Genomic DNA, 27912 nt, shown 5'->3' with positions numbered 1-27912 from the left:
AATTTCACATAAAAAACTCGCAGTTGTTTCCAGAACGTTGTTGCCAAAACACCAAGAAAATGAACCTCTTACTGTCTTTGGGTGTCATACTAATTGGAATTAACGGAGGGATTGCAGGTATCAAATTCAGAAATACAAAATTAACCCTCTATAACAGGGATGGCGAACCTTTTTGGGTCCGCATGCCAAAAATCATTAAATATTATTTCTCGATTGTGTGGCGTGCCCAAGCAATAAAAAAAAAAACAAAATAAAAACTGATTTTTTACTGAATTTTATTTACAAGCTAAAAATTACAATAGAGTTTCTTTAAAAAAAGTCATAATCAATAAAAATACACATCAGTTATTTATCAATGAGTTTTTTGCTGTTGTACACTCGATGACAAATTCTTAATGTGTGATTCATATTTCGTCACATTTAGTAATAATACACACGAGACACGACTAAGGCTTCCAATCCCGGGATCCTGGGATTCCAGTGTTTTCTGGTACCGTGAATCCCGGTGCTGAAACTAGTCTGAATTCCGGGATTATGGTGCTGGCAGAAATTTCTTTAAATAATATGGAAAAAAACATTATATAATGAACAATGGTAGGATGAGCAATGACAGTCATAGTCCATTTGTTTGCCACCCGTTTCGACGCTGGCTTGCCGTTTCCTTGCCGAAATGGTATGAACGGCCTGTATTGTGTCGCAGATATTGTGCTCAACAGCAATGATATTTGAAGCATATTTTAGCTGATTCGAACTCAGAACCGACGATCACTAATCACGTTTTCGTGATCTGAAAAAAATGTATGTGTGTCTGTGTTTCTGTGTGATTGTCTATGTTTATTGTGTGTCAGTGTATTTTGGGGATTTTTTGAACACTTTTCTTCCTATCGAACTGGAACTTAGTATTGGTTACTGAAATTTTTTTTCAAATTTTTAAGTTGACCGGAAATGGTACCTCACCTTATAGGTATCCCCTTTCTTGTGCTATTTCTCTATAGCTGAAGTAACCTTCCGGAATTGAGAGCACTACACACGACCAACTGGATTCATCAGTCATTATATTTCTTAAACTGCATTTTATAAAATTCACAATTTTCTCTTCACACAAGCATATGTAGAAAAGAAAATTGATAATATTGCTCTCGCTAGTTTTTTTAAATCGCTAAAGATTTCTGGAACGGCGTTCCAAGTTCTCATTATTTCTTCTTCTGCATTTTTATTAATTATGTTCGTTAATTGAAGGTGATCAATCGATTGAAATTCGATAAATTACATTTCAATATCTTCCAGATTTAGCCACTCGAAAATATCCAAATTGAGGTCATTTGCTGATAGTGTGTATTGATGTAAAATAAATTTTGATGTCTTTTCAAATCTCCTGAATTGTTTGATTCTTGAAGAAAACTCGTTAATTACGCTGTTCGACAAATGACGATTTTTTTTTGGTTCAGAGACGAGATATGACTTTTCTTATATATCTATGCCTAGTAAACACGAATCTGGTAATAAAAATGTTGATCGGCTCGAGATTCGGAGATATGTACAAATACATATGTTTTTTAAATCACGCGATTTTTCTATATCTTGGTGTTGTTCGGTCGATGTCTCAAAATCTGTGAATTTCCTGTTCAAAATGAATATTGGAATCTATAGTCGGGTATTTTTTCTTCCATTTGTAGTACTTTTCAGCTTTCAAATCTCTCTAAGTAGTCATCCAGTTCAAATCAAAAGTCAAAAGTACGTATTTTCACTTGGGATTTTTTCCCACTGTTAATACTATTTTATATTGAGTTCGAAGTTCGAGGAACGAAATCCATAGCTGACAGTAAAGCGCAACGAATCGTCGTCAATCATTTGGTCCATGTGGTTATTTTCAATGTATTGGTCTTCACTTTTTTTGTGTGGTCACAAACATTTTTCCACTCGTTTTTAATTACGGGGATTTTTTTTTTTCGGCAAGGATTTATTTTCTTTATTCTATTTAATATATTTTATTAATTGACGTTTTGGAAACATTTAACTTTTTTTTTGCTCTCTAGAGAGCAGAAAAAAGGTGAACAATAGAAATTGACAATAGGAACCCGTTTCAACGCATTTCCACGCTTATCTCTGCTTATGACAACTAGCTTCAAGAGTACGATTTTTGATAGAATTTTGTGCAAAGGACAAATAGTTAAGATTGGAATTCTTAATAATAAATAAATTCGTATTGCCCGTTGGGACAAAGAGAAAGCAGGTAGCAGGTATATTTAAAAGCGATTCTTTAACCGACCTGTTTGACAACTTTTAGAAGAGTATGTAAAGTATGAAGACGTCAAAGTGGATTATAAAGCTCATACATTGCCTCTAACTTGGGTAGAGGCGATGCAGAAGTGCAAAAGTGAAAAGGCAAAACTCGCCATGCCCAAAAACCAAAAGGAAGTAGACATATTGAAATCCATATTTGAAAAGAAGCTGAAGTCCGTTGTATCAGGAGTTTCTTCAAACGATTATATTTTTCTCGGATTTCATGATCAGTTCACTGAAGGGGAATATATCAATGAGAAAGGTATTCACGTTTGATCCAGTCGGTTTAAATGAAAAAAATTCAATGCGACTTCCTCGTTATATTATAATTGCAGGATATAGCATTGAAAAACATTTTTACAACACATGGAGTAGTGGTGAACCTAACAACGGGGGAGGCAAAGAAAATTGTGGTTCTCTGTCCTACAGCAGCGGGAAACTCAACGACTTGCCGTGCGCCTACATCGAAACTTTTATATGCCAAAGAGACGATCACTCCGAAATAAATGATTTGAGAGATAGCGGCGAGTATATTTTTATATTGAAAATGTGTTATAGTTAATACTTTCGTTCAAAAGTATATTTTAATTTGAATTTACCAAATATAGCTCACGGGTACACCCTGGAACCGATTTCGAAGAAACGATTTAAATTTGTCACGGGGCAGAGGACTTGGCCTGAGGCTCGTACTATGTGTCGTGAAGAAGGTAGTCAACTGGCGGTCATCGAAAGTATGAATGAAAAAGATTTGCTATTGAAAATGTTTACGGATGCCAAAACTGTGGGTAACATCCCCGCAGACTCACAAGGCTACTTGGGATACCATGACATTTTCAAGGAGGGGTCATTTTTTACTGTCGAAGGTATGTTGTATTTCTATTAAGCATATACATACATGCATATGAAATATGTAATATATTTGGTCTCAGTTTCTTTTTATCAATTTTGCCAGCTATCATAATAACATTTTAACTTCATGTAATACAGAAATAATAAATCTTAATATACAACTATTGCTTAGGAAAAGATATGACTCCCAGCGAGTACGTGAAATGGGGGTCTGGACAACCAGACAACTCAGGAGGACAAGAAAATTGTGTTTCTATGTTCGCTACAGGAGAAATCAACGACCTATCTTGTTTGAGCAAGCAACCATATTTTTGTCAAATTTCAGCAAACTTGGTAATGCCACCTACTGGTAAGTTTTGAAATTATACTGTGAAGTACATAGGTCTTCTAAATTTAATGTTATTCCAATTATAGGTATTTCGTTAACTTTTTTGTGAAATTCAGGTTTATTTGGGCGTAAAGGAATTTAAAAAACTTCGTGGATGCTTATCGTGTTTTTCACGCGATAGTTTCTAGACGAAATACAAATTTGAGTTCGAAAATGAAATATTGATAAATCACTCCTTTCCATCAGTGTTCCAGAGGGACAATTCCAATGGATAGGGATTACAGTCGTTTTTCCTCATCTCTTTTGTGCCACGCCCCTTTTAAAGCCTCAAAAATCTTCAAAAAGCTCACACAATTCTAAAAATAAACGAAGGTCATATAGGATTATTACAGCCATCGATATAACCTCACTGTCTCTTGCGGTTGATTCATCCATCTGTATTGATAACTGTCTTTTTCTCAACTTTTAAATAGGTTGTGTTTCTACATCCTTAGTCATCTTGTCTATTCGATTACTAATAGTTTTATTGTTCAGTGGCGATTCTTTGATATATTTAATATTCCATCTATTTCTAGAATATTTTTGTGAAAAAGCGATAAAACTAGTTTATGTACATTCTGTACTATGGTAGAGTTCGTTCAAAAAGAGAGCGACCAATATAACTAGAGGTAGGACCGGAAGCGTGACGTTTATTGTTCAAATGTTGTAAATGCTTTGTAAAAATGGTTCGGCAAACCTTTAACAATGCATTTACAACATTTGAACAATAAACGGCCCCCTCAGGGTCCGGGCTTTAAATATAACAATATTAGTTACTACAAGCTGACTTCAAAGTATGCTTTACGCATATACGTCACGTTCCAATGATATATTATTATTTTTTAAAACTACTTGGTTAACTAACCAAGATTTATTTATTGTTATTATTACGTTACATTTATCTTATTGTTAGATATATCCGAAAAACGAATGATGTAATTATGGAACAGAAAATTTAAACGAGATACGTAGAACTATTTCACTTTATCTTTAACTTCGTTCTGCTACTGACCGTCACTTGCGAGGTCGATATTAAGGCCTGACTGCCAATTGCGGAGTCGATGGCGATGACTGTCACTCTCGGAGTCGATGGTAATGACAAACTTTAATTCTAACAGTAATCAGTTTATATACCCTTCTTTAAAAAAAAGAAAGTGTTGAAGACACGTGTTGTACAATTTTGGTTAGTCAGTAAATTAGGTGTGCCACTAATCAATGGTACTACTTATTAATTTAGGTGTGTCATAAATCAATGGTGCGTCTTATCCCAACTGGTTAGTCAAGTACATTGATAAGCGAGGTATGTACATAATATTAGGTTGGGTAAAGTCTAGCAACTCCTGTCATTGATAAGCGAGGTACATAAGAATACATTAATTTTTCAAATTTTTCTCGAAAATGAAACAAAGTCTGTTTTAACTTCTAGATTTATTTCATTTTAGTAATACAAAATTACAAATCGCAAAAAAAATAACATAAAAGAGATAGATACAAAAGATATTTCAGCAATCGGTTATCATATTAATAAATAATTCTGCATCTGATCCATCGAGTTCACTGTCTGATGATTCGAAATTCGAGGAATCAAATCCATAGATGACAGTAAAGCGCAACGAATCGTCGTCAATCATTTGGTGCATTATGTGGTTATTACTTTATCTATGTACGTAGTAACAATAGATGAAGTTTTGTGATCATGCGAAAATTCGAACTTGAGATTTTGACTGATTCGGAATCAGAATCGATCACTGATCACGTTTTCATGATCTAGAAAAAACAGATGGAGTGCGGTTGCGACTCTGAACACGAGCGAGTTTGGTCCCAACTCGCAGGAAGGTGACCGAATTCGACCATGTCATATAGCGAGCCGTCACATCACTCCCCCCCAGCATCAGTGATACAAAAATTACAAAAAGAAAAAAATTGTTACACAAGGAAAGAGAAAAAAAAAGTGTTGCCGTGGGCTATTCGCCGTGTGATGTTGTAAAGCCCTGAATGGTCTGTTCATTCGAGGGCGATGACGCTGCGAGTAGGACAGTGAGTCGTCCGGTGGTCGTGGCGATGTGATGCTGCGCCGGCGCCGCTCGTCCGAGCCTGATGTCGGTTGGTGGGGCGGCAGGGGCATCGATATGGTTGAAGAGGGTATTCCGAGCTGAAGCGGGAGTCGTTGTGGCTCGAGGAGGTGCTGTACGGACGCCAGGGTCTCACTCGAGAGACACCTGAAGTCAGTTTTGTGAGATAGCTCGTGGTAAGCGTGGGCGGGGCTGGTTTCCTCAAGGTGCCTTCCTTCGTCGTCGGTGGTCTGGTCTTTGCTTATGGTGGCTGCTCTGCTCTGTCCCTTTCTTTTTCGTACAGTATGCGTGGGATGCGTGATGTGGAAAAGAGGCGGGAGTTTATATAATAACAACAGGTTGTTTGTATGGCAACTGGATTTTATATAAATTATACAGAGATCAAGCAAAGGGGCAAGGGGGGGAGAGTAAACAAAGAAACCACGCGTGCTTTTTGAGGTTAACCACGCGTAGCTGAGTTGTCTGCCATCTGGACGAAGAGAGACCAGGCTTCCTCTGGTGCACACCAGACGGATACTGGAGCTGGTCTCCAAGTATAGTCACAACCCACCAGTCTCGAGCTGGTGGTCGGTGGCAAGGAGCGAGGGCCACGTAAACACCCAGTGTTTACGCGCCAAATGTTATGCAACTACTGTCAGTCGCTGGCCGTCAGGGTGGCCTGCGCACAAATATATCGGCCAACTCGTGGGTCGTAAGGCCACGAAAGCCGACCATCAGACGTAGTCTGAACAGGTGTTGTGGCATCTGCCGCCCGTCCCGGCGTGAGGACGCTCGTGGGGTGGGCGGGGCCTGATGAGAAGAATGATGGTGCTGGGTGGCCGTTCTATGTGTACTGGATCGTGCATGACTCCGCCTCCAGCTTTCAAGATCACCATCTCACTCGTTCCCCCAATTATATGCAGTGGCGGCTCGTTCATATACACTGCGGCGCTGACATTGACGTCGTGGCTGGACTCGCTAGTTATAGGTAGGTAGCCGTTGTCTGCTCGGTTGTTGTTGTTGTGCTGTGTCGAAGGCGGGCGGAAGGTTTCCCGCGTTCGGCGAGGCTGGGATGAGCGGCATGCTGAGTTAATCGAGGCTGCGTGGCTCGATATCGGGGTCACCAGTATAGGGGATGGACCAATGAGACGACTAGCATGTTGATGCGCGTGCTTTTATTATGGAAGCCAGAGACGGAGTGCCGTAGCGACTCTGAACACGGGCGAGTTTGGTCCCAACTCGCAGGAAGGTGACCGAACTCGACCATGTCATATAGCAAGCCGCCACAATATCCTCCCGCCGCGAGTGTGACAATAATCGCGCTGCGCCTACCTCGCAATCGAATGAGAACGGGAATTGCATGCGTTATTGTGGCATTGCAACGCATGCCGGGTTCAGTTAGTCTATATATAAAAATCAATGTTTGTCTGTCTGTCTCGAATAGACTCCTAAACCACTTAACAATAGAAGTTGAAATTGTTAACAATAAAAATTGACAAAAGGATCCCATTTATTTCGGCGCTGGCGCATTACAACGCCTATATCTGCATATGACAACTGGCTTCAAGAGTACGATTTTTTATAGAATTTCGTGCAAAGAACAAATAATTTAGGACGATCATTTTACAAAAATCTCAATTGCAGAACCAAAAATTTATTTGGGCGAGTGGAATTCTCAATAAAAAATAAATTCAATTAATACAAATGATATCCTCATTGCACCCCACAAAAAATTAGTATTGCTCTCCCGGTGGAGCAAAGAGAAACATTGGCTAGCAGGTATATTTAATAGACATGTTTGGCACTTTTTAGAAGACTATATAAAGTATGAAGACGTCAAAGTGGATTATAAGGCTCATACATTACCTCTAACTTGGATAGAGGCGATGCAGAAGTGCAAAAGTGAAAAGGCAAAACTCGCCATGCCCAAAAACCAAAAGGAAGTAGACATATTGAAATCCATATTTGAAAAGAAGCTGAAGTCCGTTGTATCAGGAGTTTCTTCAAACGATTATATTTTTCTCGGATTTCATGATCAGTTCACTGAAGGGGAATATATCAATGAGAAAGGTATTCACGTTTGATCCAGTCGGTTTTATATGAAAAAAATTCAATGCGACTTCCTCGTTATATTATAATTGCAGGATATAGCATTGAAAAACATTTTTACAACACATGGAGTAGTGGTGAACCTAACAACGGGGGAGGCAAAGAAAATTGTGGTTCTCTGTCCTACAGCAGCGGGAAACTCAACGACTTGCCGTGCGCCTACATCGAAACTTTTATATGCCAAAGAGACGATCACTCCGAAATAAATGATTTGAGAGATAGCGGCGAGTATATTTTTATATTGAAAATGTGTTATAGTTAATACTTTCGTTCAAAAGTATATTTTAATTTGAATTTACCAAATATAGCTCACGGGTACACCCTGGAACCGATTTCGAAGAAACGATTTAAATTTGTCACGGGGCAGAGGACTTGGCCTGAGGCTCGTACTATGTGTCGTGAAGAAGGTAGTCAACTGGCGGTCATCGAAAGTATGAATGAAAAAGATTTGCTATTGAAAATGTTTACGGATGCCAAAACTGTGGGTAACATCCCCGCAGACTCACAAGGCTACTTGGGATACCATGACATTTTCAAGGAGGGGTCATTTTTTACTGTCGAAGGTATGTTGCATTTCTATTAAGCATATACATACATGCATATGAAATATGTAATATATTTGGTCTCAGTTTCTTTTTATCAATTTTGCCAGCTATCATAATAACATTTTAACTTCATGTAATACAGAAATAATAAATCTTAATATACAACTATTGCTTAGGAAAAGATATGACTCCCAGCGAGTACGTGAAATGGGGGTCTGGACAACCAGACAACTCAGGAGGACAAGAAAATTGTGTTTCTATGTTCGCTACAGGAGAAATCAACGACCTATCTTGTTTGAGCAAGCAACCATATTTTTGTCAAATTTCAGCAAACTTGGTAATGCCACCTACTGGTAAGTTTTGAAATTATACTGTGAAGTACATACATAGGTCTTCTTAATTTAAGGTTATTCCAATTATAGGTATTATTACGTTACATTTATCTAATTGTTAGATATATCCGAAAAACGAATGATGTAATTATGGAGCGGAGAATTTAAATGAGATACGTAGAACTATTTCACTTTAACTTTGTTCTGCTGCTGTGTTGACCGTCACTTGCGAGGTCGATATTAATGCGTCGATGGTAATGACTAAGTTAAATTCTAACAGTAATCAGTTTATATACTCTTCTTTAAAACAATGAAGTGTTGAAGACACATGTACAATTTTGGTTAGTCAGTAAATTAGGTGTGCCACTTATCAATTGTACTACTTATTAATTTAGGTGTGTCATAAATCAATGGTGCGTCTTATCCCAACTGGTTAGTCAAGTACATTGATAAGCGAGGTATGTACATAATATTAGGTTGGGTAAAGTCTAGCAACTCCTGTCATTGATAAGCGAGGTACATAAGAATACATTAATTTTTCAAATTTTTCTCGAAAATGAAACAAAGTCTGTTTTAACTTCTAGATTTATTTCATTTTAGAAATACAAAATATTAAAATTACAAATCGCAAAATATATAAAAGGGAGATAGATACAAAAGAGATTTCAGCAATCGGTTATCATATTAATAAATAACTCTGCATATGATCCATCGAGTTCACTGTCTGATGATTCGAAGTTCGAGGAATCAAATCAAATCCATGATGTAATGCGCAACGAATCGTCGTCAATCATTTGGTGCATTATGTGTTTATTTTCAATGTATTGGTCTTCCCTTTTTTTTGTGTGGTCACAAATATTTTTCAACTCGTTTTTCATTACGGAAATTTTTTTTCGGCAAGGATCTGTTTTTTTTATTTTATTAATTGACGTTTTGGAAACATTTAGGGGTTCTGCAGTTATATTCATGACAGGAACCGTAGAATTATTGAATAGATGTGTACAAGCACACCATATATAGACATTTAATATCAATTCCTTGAATTGGCTATTGAAATTATTGTCTGTCCACTTTGGATAGTTTCTTCATTTATTTAAAAAGTATTCTTAAAAAAATAGATATAGTACACGATATACGGTCATTACGAACGGATATTTGCAATGTTAACTATATATATTAGCGGTTAAGACCGCGATACGGTCAACACAATTTACAGAATTAACATTAAACTGTGAGTATGTAGTAACTTGCTAGATTTAACATTAGAAATGTCAAAGTGGTCCCGATGTTTGTCTCGTACCTATAATGTATAATGTTTAACACATCGAATCTACAATGACGGAAAGAACTCGTATGTCCGTATCAACGTGCGAAGCTCATATGTCTAGTCGAAAATAATAAACATTTCGTAAATTAAAAGTATTTGCGACCTATTTTTTTGTGTGACCAGTTTTCGTGCGACCGGTGACGACGTATGACCGATCTAGAGCGACCGGTTCACATTTGACTAATAATCACCGAGCCCTTTACTCCATTATGAACATCCTTGTGTGTAACAAGGTATGATTTAGTTTTGAATGATTTGAAACAAATATCACATTTGTGTGGCTTTAACTCATTATGAACATTCATATGTGTAACAAGGTATGCTTTTGTTTTGAATGATTTTACACAAATATCACATTTGTGTGGCTTTAATTCATTATGAACATTCATGTGCGTAACAAGGTATGCTTTTGTTTTGAATGATTTTAAACAAATGTCACATTTGTATGGCTTTAACTCAATATGAACATACATGTGTGAAATAAGGTTTGATTTGTTTTTGAATGATTTTAAACAAATGTCACATTTGTATGGCTTTAACTCAATATGAACACACATGTCTGAAACAAGGTTTGATTTGTTTTTGGATGACTTTAAACAAATGTCACATTTGTGTGGCTTTAACTCAATATGGAGATACATGTGTGAAACAAGGTTTGATTTTTTTGTGAATGATTTTAAACAAATGTTACATTTGTGTGGCTTTAACCCATTATGAACATTCATGTGTACAACAAGGTTACATTTTTGATAAAATGATTTTGTACAAATATCACATTTGTGTGGCTTGTTTCCAGTGTGACACTTCAAATGCATTGCAAGTAAAGATTTGATTTTGAATGATTTTAAACAAATGTCACATTTGTATGGTTTTACCCCACTATGAACATTCATGTGCATAACAAGGTATGCTTTTCTTTTGAATGATTTGAAACATATATCACATTTGTGTAGTTTTAACTCATTATGAACATTCATGTGTGTAACAAGGTATGATTTTGTTTTGAATGATTTTAAACAAATTTCACATTTGTGTGGCTTTAACTCATTATGAACATACATGTGGGTAACAAGGTGTGATTTCATTTTGAATGATTTGAAACAAATATCACATTTGTGTTGCTTTAGGTCAGTATGAATATTTTTGTGTGCAACAAGGTTAAATTTGTGTGAAAATGATTTTGAACAAATATCACATTTGTGTGGCTTGTTTCCAGTGTGAGACTTCAAATGGGTTGCAAGTGAAGATTTGATTTTGAATGATTTTAAACAAATGTCGCATTCGTATGGCTTTGCCCCATTATGAACATTCATGTGTGTAATAAGGTGACTTTTTTGATAAAATGATTTGAAACAAATATCACATTTGTGTGGTTTGTCTCCAGTGTGAGACTTAAAATGCGTTGCAAGTGAAGATTTTTGAGTGAATGATTTTAAGCATATTGCACACTTGTGTGGCTTTGCCCCATTATGAACATTCATGTGTGTAACAAGGTATGCTTTTGTTTTGAATGATTTGAAACAGATATCACATTCATGTGGCTTGTTTCCAGTGTGAGACTTCAAATGGGTTGCAAGTGAAGATTTGATTTTGAATGATTTTAAACAAATGTCGCATTCGTATGGCTTTGCCCCATTATGAACACTCATGTGTGTAATAAGGTGACTTTTTTGATAAAATGATTTGAAACAAATATCACATTTGTGTGGTTTGTCTCCAGTGTGAGACTTAAAATGCGTTGCAAGTGAAGATTTTTGAGTGAACGATTTTAAACATATTGCACACTTGTATGGCTTTGCCCCATTATGAACATTCATGTGTGTAACAAGGTATGCTTTTGTTTTGAATGATTTGAAACAAATATCACATTTGTGTGGCTTGTTTCCAGTGTGAGAATTTAAATGCGTTGCAAGTGAAGATTGTGAACTAGAAATGTTTGGTGGCAAATCAGCATCCGGCTCATCTTCCCATATTAAATCATCCAGCAAAACTTCCTCCGGCTTGACATCCAAAGCCTCGTCTGATCTCATCCTCGACGTTTCGTCACTACGGGAACAAGCGTTTCGGAAATCGTCGAGCAATTCCAGATTTCTGACGCACGAATAGCATATCATATCTGGCAGATGGTCACCTTTGCTAACCTACAAATGAGAAAGATAGTGACGGTTACCGTTACGAGGACTATCGACTTAGTAATACTATCACCGAGTTAAGTTTAACTGACTCGCAGGTGACAGCAGGTCCAAATGCGTTGCACCAAACGCTGTGGATGAGGATCGTCGTGGATGGAGACGAAAGCCTCTGATGGCGCAGAGCAGAGGCAAAGTCTGCACTCCATACGATACATCGCCGCGTGAATGGAGAGTGGAGATTTAGATTTAGAACACCTTTTCTTCCACGGATTTTTGTGTATACATTGTTGTTTTTTTTTCTTGTAGCTTGTACTCAGAGTCGTAGCGATGTATTTAGCGCCCTTGGCAAATATCAAATTTAATATTTATGTATATATATAAATAAATGAATGTCTGTCTGTTTGTGTGTCTCAAATAGGCTCCTAAACCACTGAACCGATTACGATGGAACTTTCAGGATTTGTTGAATGCATGTCCGGGAATATTACTGTGAAAAAAAACGGCAAAAAACCTCTTAATAATAATATTCGTAATTACGATTTTACTGACGCGAAAGGGATGAACGAATGAGGCGACTGGCATGTTGATGCACGTGCTTTATTTATGGAAGTCAGAGATGGAGTGCGGTAGCGACTCTGAACTCGCAGGAAGGTGACCGAACTCGACCATGTCATATAGCGAGCCGCCACATCACCCCCCCCCCCCCCCCTCCCCAGCATCAGCGATACAAAAATTAGAAAGAGAAAACAAATATATTGTTGCCGTGGGCCATCCGCCGTGTGATGTTGTATAGCCCTGAATGGTCTGTTCATTCGAGGGCGATGACGCTGCGAGTCGTCAGTACAGTGAGTCGTCCGGTGGTCGTGGCGATGTGATGCTGCGCGCCTGATGTCGGTTGGTGGGGTGGCGGGGGCGGCAGGGGCATCGATATGGTTGATGAGGGTATTCCGAGCTGGAGCGTGAGTCTATGGGAACTAGTCTTGTTGTGAAGGTCTTCTTCACCACCAGTCCGCCATGTATTGTAGACAGATTCGTCTGTGTTCGGTATTAATACAGCTATATGTTGAATATGGTATTTATTTGGTAGTAACACGTATACACAAGTATGGTTAATTGTTGGTAAAAGTATGTCGTTCAGAGGTCTCTGGATGTGGTAGAGTGTCGCTGGCTCGGCATTCGGCTATGTTCGGCTAGTCTCTGGATACGGTAGAGTGTCGCTGGCTCGGCATTCGGCTATGTTCAGCAAGTCTCTGGATACGGCAGTGTGTTGCTGGCTCGTTGTTCGGCTATGTTCGGCAAGTCGCTGGATATGGTAGAGTGTCGCTGGCTCGTTGTTCGGCTATGTTCGGAAGGTCTCGGGATACGGCGGTGTGTTGCTGGCTCGTTCGGCTGGTTGATCTTCCAAGTCCGCGTAGTGAAGTGGTGGCTGGTCAGGAGCTGGATGTCGACTGGCGTTGTTTGGGTTGTACCTCCTTTTATAGTGTTTCTGGAATGCTTGATGGAAGTGGTTGTTGATGCGTAAGCGCATGTGGTTGTTGATGCGTACGAGAGGAATTTGCTTTTGTCGAGGCGTAGAATTTTCTGGAATGCTTGATGGAAGTGGTTGTTGATGCGTAAGCGCATTTGGTTGTTGATGCGTACGAGAGGAATTTGCTTTTGTCGAGGCGTAGAATTTTCTGGAATGCTTGATGGAAGTGGTTGTTGATGCGTAAGTGCATTTGGTTGTTGATGCGTACGAGAGGAATTTGCTTTTGTCGAGGCGTAGAATTTTCTGGAATGCTTGATGCCGTTTCGCTCGATGTATTTTAATGGTGGCGGCGTGTTTCGACCGTTTTGGTTCCACTCGACTGGTAGGGGCGTTCCGCTTGAGTTTAATATAATGACTGCAGGTGTGCGACGTCTGGTTTTGGGAATGTATTCTGCGTCGCAGTAACTGTTTTGATGAATTTGACGAGATTCCCACAAGTCCTTGTGGCTCGCCCGTCCCGGCGTGAGGACGCTCGTGGGGGCGGGCGGGGCCTGATGAGAAGAATGATGGTGCTGCGATGGTGTGTGTCGTGTGATAAATGTTGTGGTGCTGGGTGGCCGTTCTATGTGTAATGGATCGTGCATGACTCCGCCTCCAGCTTTCAAGATCGCCATCTCACTCGCTCCCCCATTTATATGCAGTGGCGGCTCGTTCATATGTACGATTTTTGATAGAATTTCGTGCAAAGAACAAATAATTTATGACGAGCATTTTTCAAATATCTCAATTGCAGTACCAAACATTTATTTGGGCGAGTGGAATTCTCAATAAAAAATAAATTCAATAAATACAAATGCACCCCACAAAATATTAGTATTGCTCTCCCGGTGGAGCAAAGAGAAACATTGGATAGCAGGTATATTTAATAGACATGTTTGGCACTTTTTAGAAGACTATGTAAAGTATGAAGATGTCAAAGTGGATTATAAGGCTCATACATTGCCTCTAACTTGGGTAGAGGCAATGCAGAAGTGCAAAAGTGAAAAGGCAAAACTCGCCATGCCCAAAAACCAAAAGGAAGTAGACATATTGAAGTCCATATTTGAAAAGAAGCTGAAGTCCGTTGTATCAGGAGTAACTGCAACAGATTATATATTTCTCGGATTTCATGATCAGTTCACTGAAGGGGAATATATCAATGAGAAAGGTATTCACGTTTGATCCAGTCAGTTTTATATGAAAAAAAATCAATGCGACTCCCTCGTTATATTATAATTGCAGGATATAGCATTGGAAAACATTATTACAACACATGGAGTAGTGGTGAACCTAACAACGGGGCAGGCAACGAAAATTGTGGTTCTCTATCCTACAGCAGCGGGAAACTCAACGACTTGTCGTGCGCCCACATCGAAACTTTTATATGCCAAAGAGACGATCTCCCAGAAATAAATGATTTGACAGATAGCGGTGGGTGTATATTCATATTGAGAATTTATTATAGTTAATACTTTCACTCAAAAATATATGTATTTTAATTTGAATTTACCAAATATAGCCCACGGGTACACCCTGGAACCAATTTCGAAGAAACGATTTAAATTCGTCGCAGAGCAGAGGACTTGGCCCGAGGCTCGTACTATGTGTTGTGAAGAAGGTGGTCAACTGGCGGTCATCGAAAGTATGAATGAAAAAGATTTGCTATTGAAAATGTTTACGGATGCCAAAACTGCGGGTAACATCTCCGTAGGCTCTCAGGCCTACTTGGGGTACCATGACATCTTCAAGGAGGGGTCATTTTTTAGTGTCGACGGTATGTATGTTGGGTTTCTATTAAACATATGCATTCATTATACGTAATTGTAGTACATTCATAGCTTCATATAACACAGAAATAAAAATATCTTAAAATACAATTTAAAAAAATTGCTTAGGAAAAGATTTGACGCTCAACGAGCATGTGAAATGGGGGTCTGGACAGCCGGATAATTCAGGAGGACAAGAAAATTGTGTTTCCATGTTGGCTTCAGGAGAAATCAACGACTTACCGTGTTTGAACAAGCAACCATATTTTTGTCAAATTACAGCGAACTTTGTATTGCCAATTGAACCAATTACACCAATAAAACCAAATATTTCATGTCAATCTTGTATATTAACTGAAGCAGATTGGGGTAAGTGGATACATTGTTTACTTTGAAGATATAAATTATCAAAAAAATCCATCACAAACACTTATTTTACAGATTACATTTATTTTCCGAAATTGGATGTATCATTCAAATTTTACGGAGATGCACAATCTTGGATCAACGCGAAGAGCACTTGTAGATCTGAAAATGCCACTCTTGCCATGCCTCAGAATGAAAAAGAAGTAAACGTTCTAAAATTGATTTTTGATAAACATAGAGCTTCAGCTTTGAAACATGTAAAATATCATGACTATACATTTCTTGGCTTTCACGATTTATTTGAAGAAGGAAATTTCGTCTCTGAAATAGGTAAATATTGTTTAAATGATTTTAAGTTCCGTTCAAACGAAATAACATTAATATTAATGAATGTTTGTAGGAAATAATATTGAATATTTTTACAATGTATGGGAACACAATCAACCAGATAATGCTGGTTCGGGTGAGAATTGTGTTGCTTTGCATCGTGAAGGCAAATTAAACGATATCGATTGCAACACTCCAACTGCATTTATTTGTCAGAAAAGATATATAACCGAGACACCTAAAACTGGTAAATTTTGAATCGAATGAAAACACATACATTTACATACATACATATAATATGGGTTTGGTGCAAACGATCGACAAGCGCCAAACAGACTGAACCACAGATTAACTAGATGGCTGCTTTAAACGCAATTCTCGACTTCACGAATGATAGATTGCACATCAGATGACGAGTAACCTTTCGATGTGCACAGATGCAATTATTAAAATGGTAATTGTTAAAATTGAGTTGGATCTTCCTGGCGAGTTTAATAAGGCAAAAAAATTCGGAACTTAAGTATCAGAAGCACAGAACGTATACAGGGTAGGTATGTCGGGACTTCGGGTAGATTTCGCTTAGTGTAAGTGCGAGCAGTGCGCACGCATAAGGTACACGTGTCGTTAATCTGTGGTTCAGTCCGTCTGGCGCTTGACGATCGTTTGCACCGCATCGATATAATATGAGTTGCATGATTGTATTTTAGTATATCAATATTCGGAGGACTTGAAGAAAAGCTATAAATTACACACTAAGCCAAAACTTTGGAAGCATGCTCATTCGGTATGCTTATCCGAAAATGGACATTTAGCTATTGTAGAAAACGGCAAACAAAGAGATTATTTGGTGAAGATGATGGACGATGTCAAGGATCGAATGAAAGCCATACACGTCGACTATGCTCTACTCGGATTTCACGATATGTTTTATGAAAATCTTTTTGTCAAAGTTACAGGTGATTTTTAATTTGAAATTAAATTTAAATTCATTAAAATATGGATTGTATTTTAAGTGTAGATATAATCTGTACATCCTTCGCATTTGATCCAGGTGAAAATTTTGACAACACAAAGCTAGATTGGGTAAATGAATTTGGACCACGTATTGGGAACGATCATTGTGGAGCTATATCTTCATCAGGCACACTTTCTGTTTATTCTTGTGATGAGCCTTCTGTGTTTTTCTGTGAAAAATCTGATTTCGACGATGTATGCTATACAAGAAAATGTCTCGGGACTGAAGGCGATCCTGATTATGAAATAGGTTTAGTTTTCCCACATATGTACATATGTGGTGTATAATATACGAGCAGCTATAATTGAAAGTGGTATAAGTCCACCTTTCTTCATTTCAAGAAATATCTCGCAAAACATTAAATATAATGATTAACAATATTTAAAAATACTGGTGGACTGTAAAGGTCTGTTCACACCTATCCAGCACGACCCGTATCCTGCAGGTGTCATGCAAGTGCGGATAGTATTCTTTGGTACATTCTATATGGACGCGCATGAATGCGTAAACGCGCATACTAGAATGGAGTATGAATACGAATATAATGTACCAAAGAATACTATCCGAACTTGCATGACACCTGCAGGATAGGGCTCGTACTGGATAGGTATGAACAGACCTAAATGCGCTTATCCTGCTTTTCCGAGGTTCTGGACATATCGAATTAAAAGACGTTTAGCGTTTTTGGAACTAATAATTGGACTTCGGCCACTTTCAAATATAACTACTCATATAATGTAAATCGTTTACTCATTAATTTTACTTTACCAATATGTTTATATTTTTAGCGTATGAATATGACAATGAATTGGACATTTATTACAAATTTTACGCAAAAGCTAGAAATTGGAATCATGCAAGACGGTTATGTAGAGCTCAAAACGGAACACTGGCGATGCCAAAAAAGGAATCTGAAGTCCAGGCCCTTTTAAATATCTTAAATAACAATTCGAAAGCAAAAATATATAATGAAATGCATTTAGGTTTTCATGATATGTTTTCTGAAGGGGAATACGTATCTTTAAGGGGTGAGAAACTCTTTGCCTTTTTTTATGTTTGCAGCAGGGGCAAAATTTTTGAACAGTAAGGGATGACTTTTTAGTGAGGGGGGGGGGGGGTGTATTATATTAAAAAAAATAGTGTATATAAATTTTAACAGTAATCGAAAGGCGATGCTATTCAACAATTTGTTTCGTAGGATAAACGAGTTTTACAAATATCTTTCAAAGCAAAACAAACAACAAAAAAATATTTATTTGGGAGTTAACATTTTTTTTTCTGGGAAAAATCGACGTTTTTATACCTGTTTGTTTTGTTTTTATACCTTTTTTTGTTTATTTTAATTCAAATTCATAACAATACATTAAACAACGTGGATATTCCAGTTCAAATCTATGGGGGGTGGCTGCCCATCCCAGCAGCCCCCCCCCCAAATGACGCCCCTGGCTTGAAGCAACATCCATTGAGGAAAATATCTTTAATCGGGGACTCATTTTGGATATTTTTCAAGATAAGGTGACCATTCGTTCAGGCTTTACCAGTACAGTGCTGGTTTTTTGTATATTTGTCCCGGCAGAATCCTCGTATGGGCTTCCATGTGCATCCTCAGGACGCAGGAAGGTGTGTTGAACGTATCCCAGCCTATGAAAACACTATTGTGTTTGTAAGAGTTAATGTATGTATGTACGAAGGAGCTAGTTGCTCAGCTTCGGAGAAGTGAGCTGGCTGAACTCCATAGGTTGTCGTTAATTTTGCAGCTGGGTGATGACATCAGCGGCTGGACGTCGTTCGTTTAACGATCGAGTGATAAAACCTTTCTGAATAGTAGACTGGAATAGTCGAATGGGTCGTTGTCCTCGAGTAGCGAAGACAATACCAGACGATATTAGTTCTGCATGTTTGTACACGAGCGCGATTATGCCATCGTGTATTGTTGTTAAATATATCAGATCACTGGCTTTGATTTGGAATGGCACAAGTTGTGCTATATTCCTACACATCCGTGATTTTCTAATGTTCATTAACGTTTTTAATAGAAAGTGTTTAGAAACATTCTCATGAAAAAAAAAATGTCCCGATTTGGTGGCATAACCTAAAAACATTTAAATGGTCACCTTATTCTACATTTGTTTTAAATGATAATAAATCCTATTTGAGAGTACATATGTATATGCTTAATAAGAAAAGTAATACGATAACCTCTTTTTTTTTAGTTTGATCTTTCTTTTATTTATTTTTTATTACTTAGACTTCATTTTCTTCAACATTTAAAATTGTAAGTCTTAATTTAACTCAGTTTAATTTAATTTGTATAATTATTAGGCGAATCTCTACAATACTTTTATCACTTGTGGGACGTAAATCAACCTGACAATAATGGAAATTCTGAAAACTGTATCGCACTCAACCGTAATGGTAAAATAGGCGATATATCATGTAATACTGAAACCGTTTTTGTCTGTCAATGGAGAAATAATCCTGAACTAAGTGATCGCAGTTCCAGTTTCTTCAACGTCGACAAAGGTAATTTTATCAACCTCCAGTTTGACGATTGTAGAAGCAAGTGCCAAGTGGTAGATGCAAATGTCTCCTAATAGTTCATATTGCCAGGTCAGACACTAGACATTGACTGAATTGAATTAAATTTTAAATAATTTTTTAGGATACCAGTTTGTGGAACATTTGAATCATGGCTACAAATTACACATGAATCCATGTACTTGGCCAGTGGCTCGACAGATCTGCGTAGCGGAAGGTGGTCAACTAGCCATGATTAAGTCTCCAAAAGAGAAAGATTTTGTAATGAAAATCATTAATACATTTGGAAACAGAGTTCTGTACATAAAACACCCGGATAACGTTTTGCTGGGTTTCCACGACTTATTTGAAAAAAATCAGCTATCCTGGGTTATCGGTGAGTTTTGCTTCTTTTCAGAGCTAAAATTGTTGCCCATTAGTTTTATTTTTAACGATACATAAATATTCAGATAGCTTTATAATTGTAAAGCAGGGAAGGTATGTTGACCGTATCCCGGCCTAAACGAAACACATGTTGTGTAGTTTGTAAGAGGATCGTTTATTTTTGTTCAATATTGTTACAATGGTTATTGTATGTACGAAGAGGTTGAGCTTTTGAGAAGTGAGCTTGCTGAACTCCAGAGGTTCACTCTGGTATTGGGAGCTGGTGCGTCACTTTATATACGTTCTGGATTGAAGCGTGCCGTATGCAGATGCTTTGTATTCGTTTCCAGGACACGTGTTGACCTGTTTTCGGTACACGTTTGGTTTATAGCTATGGGGTCAGCGCCAGGACGAGAATGGGGTCGTGAGCCACGCGTAAACGCTTGTCCGATGACATCACTGTTGGGTTTCATTCGTTTTACGATCGAACGATGAACTCTTTCTTCTGGAATGGTCGAAGGGGACGTTGCCCTTGAGTTATGCATGTTTGTACAGGATCGATGATGAGATCACTGGTTTTGATTCGTAATAGCACAAGTCGTGCTATATTCCTACATAATTGATTGTAAAGTTGTTTGTTTTTGATAAGTTAAAAAAATATATTGACTCAAAACCCCCATAACTAATAGTTTTTAAAAAATCAACAGGGGAAGACATGGAAAATTCAGAATATGGCATTGACACTTTGATAAGTGGAAACGGAAACTGTGGCAGTATGACTGTGTTGGGAAATTTTGAACATTTTTCGTGTTCAGAGCCTTCAGTTTTTATTTGCGAAGTGTCAAATTGGCAATGGCTGTCTTAGTCTGTTTTATAGATGCAGTTCAATATATTGAATATCTACATTAGTATTATATAGGTATATAGATGGCTTCTATAATGTATTTGAACGTTAATTGTGATTTTTTTCTTACCCAAATATATTCTCCAAACATTCAGTTGTCTTTAGTTATACTTTAAAGACGACATATTTTTGCTAAACATAATTTTTTGCGATTAAGAAATGTCATCTATAAATGTACCAATGTGTAAAGTGAATACTCGATAATCTGTCTTAAAAGCAGACTATATTCAACATACACATTTTACCACTCGGTAAGTTACATATATTCTTTAAGTTGAGATTTTCATCATGAAATCTTCCGATACTATTATTGAACATATAAACCAATAAAAGAAGCATGCATTTTTTTAAATTGATATTTATTTTACAAAAACATCTTTATTTCACAATACATATACTAATCAACGGTATAAAAGCTGTAATTGGAAAACACTGTTTTCATATGTAATAGAAATATACAATTAAGGCTTTGAACTGGAAGCTATGAATTATGATACAATAACATACATATATGTGTACATATATGTACATACAAGACTATGCGAAAAACTAAAGCTACCACAATTTTTCAAGGGTTTTAAGCAAGCCCTTTGGAGATGTTGTTGGCGCAAATCTATCCACTGGTTGGCCGTTCTTGTCGATGATGAATTTTGTGAAATTCCACTTTATAGAATCTCCAAGTGTGCCTCCTTGTTTGTGCTGAAATTAAAATAAAAAAATTTCACCATACATCGTATATCGTAAAAAATTACATATGTTTATATAAAACTTAAAAATTGTATATACAATTGAATATGTATAAACACTCGACATATGATGGCACCTTTCAAAAAATTAAATAAATATGAACTCAGTCAATTATTGACTCTTTAGCGTGAGAAAGCATGAACTAAGTTTGGATATGAAAGTCCCAGTGGGAGAAAAATCGTAAGCCGGTACTTTTGCTTTTAAAAATCCAATACCGTTTTGATTTGTAAATTTAATAATGAGAACCTATAAAGCAAATTTTATAAAATATAGTGAAAAAAGAAAAAGTTATAGGCGTTGAGCAATTGTTAAGCAATTGAAATCTGACATGGCGAAAAGTGAGAAAAGTCTAAACAAACGCTGGATAAACGTCAGGCACTTTTCAAGCGCGTCTAATACGATATTTTTTCACCATCATTATACTTATATTGATGACCAAAATGAGCAATATGGCAAAGTATGAAAACGATCGGATAAGAGGCAAATTTTTTTCAGAATTGGAATCGTAAGTGAAACGTATAAGAGGTATGTAAAAAGTACTACTACAACAAATAGACGATACGTCTAGCATTCTTTTGATGGGAAAATAGTAGTATAGCTGTTTAAAAATAGTAGTATAGCTCCGTGGCTGCGTTAATTTTAACCACTAAGAGGTGTCGAGTTCGAGCCTTGGTTCGACCTTGATTAAAAATAATATATTCAGAGTATTTCTGCAGTGCTGCAAGTCACACTTGGATATCTGTGACTACAAATCAACGAGTTCACCGATTTTATTGTTGAAACGGTTCCTAATCAAATTGGCTACCAACCTACCTAGTCACCTACATATATTTGGATATAATTTCAAATTTATAACCTATAAATTTGTACATGTACAAGTTTAAAGCCATAGGTGTCACTTTGGAGCAACATGTAATGGCATGATGGCAAAATTATAATTAAAAATGCCGAGGCAATGATCATTGGGTGCTACTTTAGTATGCGGTCTACCTTAGCATGCGAATCGCAGTCGATTATTTTTTTTTATTTGTATCGTAGCAACGACCTGTTTATTATAATTTTTGTTTTTTCCTACCGCCCCACAATGTTGTCGAAGCATTTCTGTCAAAATATCGTCAGCAGCGAAGAAAAAAAACTGTTACCATCTTATAATGACAGACTTTCTTTTTTCCATATTGCAAGTTTGTCTCTGCGTAGAAAGGTTTCTGATTTGTTAATTTTATATAAGATTGCTAATGGTATTCTTGACACATCTGTTTTAAGTGAGATTAATTTTAACGTTAATGCCCGATTCACCAGATGCACAAATCTTTTTTATCCACCAATTTGTCAAAGCAATCACCTCTTTCAATAGTGCAATCGTTCGTATATGCCGTATTTACGATAGCTTAGATGATTGTCTTGACCTCTTTAGTGACTCTTTTAGTATTTTTAGGACAAAGGTGAAGAAAATAATATGTGGTTGATTTGCTTCTTCACCCTTATAGTCTTTCTTTTTCTTGTTTACTTTATCTGTATCTTTTTCTTTATCTGTTTCTTTTCTTTTTTTTTTAAATCTTGATGTTTTTGTAATTTTAGTTTTTTATATCACCATGTGGTGCTCACTGTAAATGGAATATTATATTTTTATTTATGTCTATTATTATTTTTTGTCTCATTATACAACTTTCTTTTTATATTTTATTCTGTATGTGTGCCTATTTAAATAAAATAAAATAAAAATAAAATAAAATACCGACCCTAACAACCTAATCTTAAACGAATAGGGCCACCCCTAACTTAACCTAACCTAACCCGACCCTTAAATAAATAGGTGTTGGCTGCTAAGATATTTTATATATATATTTATTTTTTATTTTTATTACAATCAATGTACACTCGTCATTACAGATCGCTCCAATGCGACGAGTATACGAGAACGGTCAGAACACATAGAATACAATAATTAAACAAGTACAGAAATAATAATAATAGAGACATCTATGGATTATTTTTAGATTTTTGTATTTATAGATTTTAGACATCTATAGATTTTAGATTTCTGTGCATAATTTCTACAAATTATACACACAGATTTGTGACAACTGGAAATGATCTATTACCAATTTTCAGGAATCGTTTCAACAATGATCATATAAAATTGTCAAACTCTGATAGAGAAACGATCGATTTGGAGTCACAAAACCCCCAAATCTAACCAGCAGTTTGATGAGTCGAACCATCGTTCGCAGTGGTGCTAAATATATACACTACCATCAAGCCAAACTGCTGGCTATGGTTTTTTTTAGTGAAAGTATTACTGAAATAAAACTTAAAAAAAAACATCTTAGCAGCCAACACCTATTTATTTAAAGGTCAGGTTAGGTTAGGTTAAGTAAGGGTTAGCCCTATTAATTTAAGATTAAGTTGTTAGGGTCGGTATTATTCAGTCCAACGCGAGAACTGAGACAGTGAGACTGCATATTAAAGTAAAAACGTGAAGGTAGATCGCATACTAAAGTAGTTATGTGAAGGTAGACCGCATACTAAAGTAGCATTGTTTAATTGTTTACTTAAATATGCATGCACAAATATTTACCTTTAAATACTTCCATAATGGATGGGCGCTGTCGCCGTTCACATCGACCTTTTCGAACATGTCAAACTTGACATTTCGTTCACCGATGAAGCAAACGATTTCGTCGGAATTGCCCGGCTCTTGTCCATTGAACTGATTGCAAGGAAATCCAAGAATCCTCAGACCTGAGAAATGATCCTTTTATTGAAACTTTGATACTCAATATAACATTCATAACGTTGTGTGACAGTTGAAAATTGCACCTTTGCTCTCAGCATATTCTTCATGAAGCTCGACCAACTCTTTGTAATTGTTCGCAGTCAGACCGCACTGTGACGCGACGTTGACAATGATTGCAACGTGCCCTTTATATTTATCCAATTTGACGGGATTACCCTTAATATCATTCACTGAGAATTCATAAATGGACTTTGCTTCTTTATAATTGGGATTTTCCGTAGCGGACGCCATGGCTCTGAAAAAACTCTTTCATATAAATTCATATACAGAAATAATCTATATATATTTTTGATTACTATCTACATGAGTTGGCAGGCGATAAAAAAAAGTAAATCTATTGGGTAAAATACACTGAGGAATAAAAAATCCCGTTTTTTATGTACCGGAGCAGAGACTTATCAATCGTTACTATGTTTTACCCACTGAATTCAAATATGACAACTTTTTTTTGTTGATTTTGAAATGCTTTTTATTATTACGTAATTATGTTCACAATATATCTTATATCTATTTTAATAGCTACTGATCTACTGATCATTTTCTATTTTACAATTTAATTTAATTTGGTTAGTGATCATAGTATTATATTATTCTAATGTTAATGTACAGCATAATAGGAAAAAGAGCTCAAAAACCTATTTACAATTCTTATAAATGCTCATAATACATCTAATACATAATATTAATTAAAGACTCTCTAAAGTCGATGACCTAAAGCAGATTGTGTTTAGGTAATCTTGGTACATAATAAGGTTTAGGTAATATGACAGTGATTTGTGTTGGTTTCTTCTCGTTTATGAGATATTTGGCTTTTGCAGTCTTTAACATACTTATATACGTAGTATTGGAATTAAGTCTTATTATAATATATAAACTAACTTGAAAAAACTGCATAAATATATTCCGTTTGTTAGAGACATTACTAACAAACTAACCAGTAGATTCTATGACAGAATCACTAATAACCATACTAACACACTTTTGAAGAGTCTCGGTGATTACAACAAAATGTCTATACCCTTCAGGTATAAACACAATCTGCTGTAGGTCATCAACTTTAGAGAGTCTTTAATGATACATTAAACAACGCCCAAATGACGCCCCTGCTTTTGGCACAGCAGTACTAGGTTTTGAGTTAAAGACTGCAAAAGCCAAAAATCTGTAAGTAATTGCGCATTTTTTAAGGTTGTGGCTATTTGCAGGTACTATATCTGCTACAGGCGCAAAGTCTTCTGCGCATGCGCGTGAACTGTCACTGTCAGCGTGTTTACTGTTAAAATTTTGTTTTAAACCTCTTAAAATTTAGATCGAACTCGTAAAGTGACGTAGAGTAAAAAATATAATCCAAATTAGTTAATATTATTAATTGTTAGAAAATTATTATCATATACAACGTATAGTACCTACATACAAGTATAAGCCGCGAACTGGCTAAATGATATAAATCTATTATAATAACGTGCGAAATTTATTTGCTTCATGTATAATGAACGATTGATTAAACAAGTCTAGCATACATTAAATGTAAAAAAGTTCACGCGCATGCGCAGAAGGCTTTGCGCCTGTCGCAGATGGGGACGCGACAATTGGTTCAACGACAAAATGTACCTGACAATTAGTGCACTGACAAAATGTACCCGCGACAAAATTTCATTGTGATCATTTTGTCGCGTGAACATTTTGTCAGTGCGCTAATTGTCAGGTACATTTTGTCGTTGAACCGTTTGAACTTGAACCAATTGTCGTGTAACCGTCGCAGATATAGTACCTGCAAATAGCCACAACCTTTTTTTAAACGCTCATATCTCATAACCGAGAAGAAACCAACAAAAAACATTGTCATATACGAATTCAGTGGATGCAATTTAGTAGTGATTGAATAGTCCCCGTTCCGATAGTATATGTTTTTTGTTGATCAGTATTATTAAGTGGTTTTTCAACGATTGTATTTTATATATGCATTCAAAAAATGAATGGTTGAACATACACAAAATGAAACTTGGATGCACAAATTACAGAAAGTTAGAAATCTTGGAACTGAAACGACCATGGGAATGAAAATGTCCAAAGAATGGGTTAACAATGAAATCACACATTCTGGGAAAGATAGGAAGCTACAATTGAGCTTACTTCAAAGAAAAATGTTCGATCACAGAGAATCTATCATTTCTTAATCTGTTTAGCATACTCGTCGCATCGGATTAATAAATAAAATAATTAAAATTATATTTGAATATAATGTATAATATAATTTGAATATAATGTTTTCAAGTGAAGTAAAGGTTTGATTTAGGCTTATCTATGATTAGGAACAGGTATCTCACCTATTTCTATACGGAAACTCAAACTATCGGAAATCATACACAATGAAACAACAAAAAAAACTAGATAACGATGTACAAATGATATAATTGACGTTGAAGTGTTTTAGCGTTTATATTCTAGAAGGATCGAACTAGCACATACGTCATTGTTCGAACTAGCAGATACATTGTTTGAACTAGCACATACGTCATCTCTAAGCAGGTAGAAAAAAATGTCGGATATTACGAGACGGACATTTCTTCCACTAGGTTCTTCGACTGTGAGAAGATTTCGGAGTCATACGATTTTTCGACAACCTGTTGATGCGGAAATTAGACGACATATCATCACTCTAACTTGCAAGCCTCATAAATATATTTTTGATCAAAAACTTATGGAGCTGTTCCAAATCCACCCCCGTACAAATCATTCAAAGAGACGGCTGTAAAAATAAGATGATAAAAGCGCGGCAAAAGCGATACAATACACCGGTCGATAAAACAGTTTTCATCTTTACCTGGAAAAATAACAAATTTACAACCGTATAGATCAGGTAATATAGTGACTTGCACAAATGTAATGTGATACGACGGTGGTGGGCAAATGTGACGGAGATGGAGGTGAAGAGTGCGAATGTGAGGAGTGTGAGGAATGTGAGGAATGTGAACATACCGAGAACCGACGAAATGGAGTGCGAGGCAAGTGGCAGCCGCAATGCGCAATCGCACACTCCCGTTGCCGTTGCCGTGTCGAAGCAAAACTCCTAGTGACATTCTGCTGAAACCGTGATGACAGCGACTGCTGCCAACTGCTGCTGCCTGGAAATACTATGTCATGCTGACAACTGATCAATTCATCCATCCATCTATCTCGTTGCCCCCTTTTCATCCTTTTTTTTATTATTTTTAAGGCAAGACCACACTGTGTGACATTTAAATTTTATAAACCTGAAGTGGGATTTTTTCCTCTTAGAAATGTCAAAAATGTTGTCGCCACTACTCTGTCCACACCCCTAAACGTATTGTTACGTACGCCGCGGATTAAGCGAATAGAATCCCAGAGACTATGTGACCGTTCAAGGGTTATCTGTTATCGGATTAACTATGTAAGTGCTTGCACTTACTTCCAGGATTATATCTGGACTCTAAGTGCATTTAGGCTAAACAATAACCGTTATTAGTTATTTCTCAGAATCGGTACGGGAAGACCCAATGTCGTGGAAATACATATCCGAATACGTGACTATACAACAGGTAAACAGATTAGGCGCCCTGAGAGATCTA

The 27912-nt window shown here is 36.7% G+C and overlaps 3 protein-coding genes across 4 annotated transcripts; 1 reads left to right on the top strand and 2 right to left on the bottom strand.

Moving 5' to 3' along the window:
- Nucleotides 1-21130, top strand: LOC143919310 (macrophage mannose receptor 1-like). 2 transcript variants are annotated; one of them, XM_077441562.1, is made up of 21 exons: nt 1-117; nt 2288-2545; nt 2619-2807; nt 2892-3146; nt 3305-3481; nt 7363-7620; nt 7695-7883; nt 7968-8222; nt 8381-8557; nt 14413-14670; nt 14745-14933; nt 15022-15276; nt 15398-15637; nt 15710-15964; nt 16035-16208; nt 16669-16917; nt 17013-17225; nt 17765-18004; nt 19299-19499; nt 19639-19890; nt 20585-21130. In XM_077441562.1, the coding sequence occupies exons 1-21, from the start codon at nt 60-62 to the stop codon at nt 20740-20742; spliced, it is 4500 nt and encodes a 1499-aa protein (XP_077297688.1). In that variant the 5' UTR covers nt 1-59; the 3' UTR covers nt 20743-21130. The 2 variants fall into 2 exon arrangements, with proteins under 2 accessions (XP_077297688.1, XP_077297689.1); XM_077441563.1 differs by lacking the exons at nt 1-117; nt 2288-2545; nt 2619-2807; nt 2892-3146; nt 3305-3481 and adding an exon at nt 6287-6538.
- On the bottom strand, nt 9111-12324 carry LOC143919312 (uncharacterized). Its single transcript, XM_077441564.1, has 2 exons — nt 12088-12324; nt 9111-12004 (listed from the first exon to the last, which is right to left on the bottom strand). The coding sequence occupies exons 1-2, from the start codon at nt 12208-12210 to the stop codon at nt 10034-10036; spliced, it is 2094 nt and encodes a 697-aa protein (XP_077297690.1). The 5' UTR covers nt 12211-12324; the 3' UTR covers nt 9111-10033.
- LOC143919317 (uncharacterized) lies at nt 20989-27475 on the bottom strand. Its single transcript, XM_077441573.1, has 4 exons — nt 27302-27475; nt 24349-24560; nt 24107-24270; nt 20989-21480 (listed from the first exon to the last, which is right to left on the bottom strand). Exons 1-4 carry the CDS (start codon nt 27400-27402, stop codon nt 21337-21339), a joined length of 621 nt encoding a protein of 206 aa, XP_077297699.1. The 5' UTR covers nt 27403-27475; the 3' UTR covers nt 20989-21336.
- Nucleotides 27476-27912: the final 437 nt, after the last annotated feature.

This window comes from Arctopsyche grandis, chromosome 11 (genome assembly GCF_051622035.1).
Source record: "Arctopsyche grandis isolate Sample6627 chromosome 11, ASM5162203v2, whole genome shotgun sequence".
Taxonomy (NCBI): domain Eukaryota; kingdom Metazoa; phylum Arthropoda; class Insecta; order Trichoptera; family Hydropsychidae; genus Arctopsyche; species Arctopsyche grandis.
This window is presented reverse-complemented; position numbering and strand designations above follow the sequence as displayed.

Excerpts from the sequence above, each read along its gene's own strand:
- LOC143919310 (XM_077441562.1), top strand. The coding sequence starts at position 60 with ATGAACCTCTTACTGTCTTTGGGTGTCATACTAATTGGAATTAACGGA. Across the intron at positions 7,621-7,694 it reads GGAATATATCAATGAGAAAG|GATATAGCATTGAAAAACAT; the intron begins GTATTCACGTTT and ends TTATAATTGCAG. Across the intron at positions 8,558-14,412 it reads CTTGGTAATGCCACCTACTG|AAGACTATGTAAAGTATGAA; the intron begins GTAAGTTTTGAA and ends GGCACTTTTTAG.
- LOC143919317 (XM_077441573.1), bottom strand. The coding sequence starts at position 27,402 with ATGTCACTAGGAGTTTTGCTTCGACACGGCAACGGCAACGGGAGTGTG. Across the intron at positions 24,561-27,301 it reads CTCCATTTCGTCGGTTCTCG|AGCCATGGCGTCCGCTACGG; the intron begins GTATGTTCACAT and ends GAGTTTTTTCAG. Across the intron at positions 24,271-24,348 it reads AGAATATGCTGAGAGCAAAG|GTCTGAGGATTCTTGGATTT; the intron begins GTGCAATTTTCA and ends ATCATTTCTCAG.
- LOC143919312 (XM_077441564.1), bottom strand. The coding sequence starts at position 12,210 with ATGTATCGTATGGAGTGCAGACTTTGCCTCTGCTCTGCGCCATCAGAG. Across the intron at positions 12,005-12,087 it reads GGACCTGCTGTCACCTGCGA|GTTAGCAAAGGTGACCATCT; the intron begins GTCAGTTAAACT and ends TCTCATTTGTAG.